At 39.9% G+C, this 1,989-nt stretch overlaps 1 protein-coding gene across 1 annotated transcript in view; it reads left to right on the top strand.

Moving 5' to 3' along the window:
- LOC101850473 overlaps positions 1–1,743 on the top strand; it is a 6,020-nt gene extending 4,277 nt beyond the window's left edge. The window contains exons 3-4 of the mRNA XM_035969348.1: positions 13–113; positions 1,558–1,743. Coding sequence (XP_035825241.1) covers positions 13–113; positions 1,558–1,743 — 287 coding nt within the window. The remainder of the gene's footprint in view (positions 1–12; positions 114–1,557) is intronic.
- The last annotated feature ends 246 nt before the right edge of the window (positions 1,744–1,989 follow it).

The raw sequence follows: 1,989 nt of genomic DNA, 5'->3' as shown, positions 1-1,989 counted from the left end.
CCCTCCCCCCAGGCGAGAATCCGGCCGAGGACAAACTAAGAGTCCTTGTGGCAGACGTGAACCCTGATCCCGTCCATTTGCCTGGCAACTTCACGGCTGGCGGGACTATTGAGGTGGGCCACTTATGTAGAGGAAAATATAACTTGTCAGCGGGGTGCGCTTAGCATTCTGCAAGACTTATTGTCCCCCTAGCGAGGTGGAGTAATTAGGGGAAATAAAATTCCGTGATGGAGAGGAAGAATAAATGTTGTGCAGTCACGCGAGTCTTGGCAGGCAAAGGGCAACTGACTAGAATAATATTTGTTTGCGTGGTTCTTTATACATCCATCTATCTTGACAGGCAGGGGATGTTTGACTAGAATAGCTTTTAATGTGTCTTTTTTAATTGATCAATATTTATTTTCGTTTTTTAAGGGAGAAGGCATTCAGTTTGAGTCTCAATGTGATAACTTTGTCTGCTGATGGACTTTCCCCCTTCAGCTTCTCTTCTGTAAGTTTTCCCATTGCTCAAACGTTATCGGCTTATGGCTAAATGTTTGTACGCCCCTTCAACACAATTTACATCATTTAGGAAGCGGGCTACGTACCTGTTTGTCTGTGCAAAAAGGACTGAGAGGAATGCAATAACCCAGCAGAATTACCGAGATAGTCGATTAATATTCTCTTCAAGAGGGAGCGACTAACCACTACACCACAGATGCCGTCCATTTCATTTTCTCTCGTCTTGTTAGCCCATCCTAAAAAAGCTTGAGTAAACCCAAGTCTAGCGATTAGAAGTAAAAGATTTGGACATTTCCTAAAGAGTATTAGATCTACTGCTACCAAACTGATCTATTGGACTAACTTTTTTAAAGTATTGTAATTGGTAGATCGATTGATGATTGATTGATAAATCATGATAATTGGGTTATAAAGTGTTTGCTAGAAAAACAGAGTTATCGATATGGTGACTGCTTGTTCTATCGATCGTCTAATTGATTACTTGATTGACATATTTAACGATACAAGTATGCACAGTTCATAGATTGTTTGACTGATGAATTGATTTTTTTTTAAATTGCTGACTGACAAATTGAATGTTTTATGCAGGTTTTGAGAGATTACAACGCCACATATTCAATGTTTGACTAACTGATTGAATGGTTTTTACTGATGGATTTCGTTTATCTGATTACCTGAATGTTTGACTGACTGACTGATTGAATTCTTTGGACTGAATGATTGAATATCTGACTGCATGATCTTATGTTTGGCGGGCTGATTGAATGTTTGACTGGCTGATTGAATGTTTTCGATGACTAATAGAATGCTTTTGATGACTGGAGGAATGTTTTGATACTGGTTAAATTCCCTTGACTGACTGATTGCATGTTTTACTGATTGATGGAATGTCTTTGATGACTGATGGGATGTTTTTGATGACTGGTGAAATGTTTTGATGACTGATTCAACTCGTTTGACTGACTGACAGACGGACTGTTTTCCCTGATGATTCGATTGTTTGACTGACTGACTGACTGACCGGGTGACTGATTCTAAACACACTGTTTTGTGTAGATTGTTGGAGACTACAACGGCAACTATTCTGCTGACGTGAAAGTGACCCGGGAGCTTCTGTGGCTGTTTGACGTCAGCATTCCCTGCATAGATACAAACCACGGACTGTCAGTGGGATCCTGGTTAGTACACACAACCCACCGACTGCCAAACAACACACCACTAGTAAAGCAACAAACCAAATGACATACGATACAGCACTTGTGAAAAAAAAACTCCCCGAGTCAAACAACACTCCAAATGTAAAACAACACACCACATGTCAAAAAACAAACCACATGTTAAACAACACACCACTTATCAAACAACACACCACTTTTACAACGACACACCACATGCCCAAGTACGAAGCTCACTCAGAATTACTGTACTTTGAATTCAATATTTAAAAACATACTAAGAAATAGAAGACAAAATAAGCCAGTTTGCCTC

Source organism: Aplysia californica, unplaced genomic scaffold, assembly GCF_000002075.1.
Source record: "Aplysia californica isolate F4 #8 unplaced genomic scaffold, AplCal3.0 scaffold00139, whole genome shotgun sequence".
Classification (NCBI taxonomy): domain Eukaryota; kingdom Metazoa; phylum Mollusca; class Gastropoda; order Aplysiida; family Aplysiidae; genus Aplysia; species Aplysia californica.
Note: the sequence above shows the minus strand (reverse complement) of the source record. Positions and strands in the feature narration are given on the sequence as shown.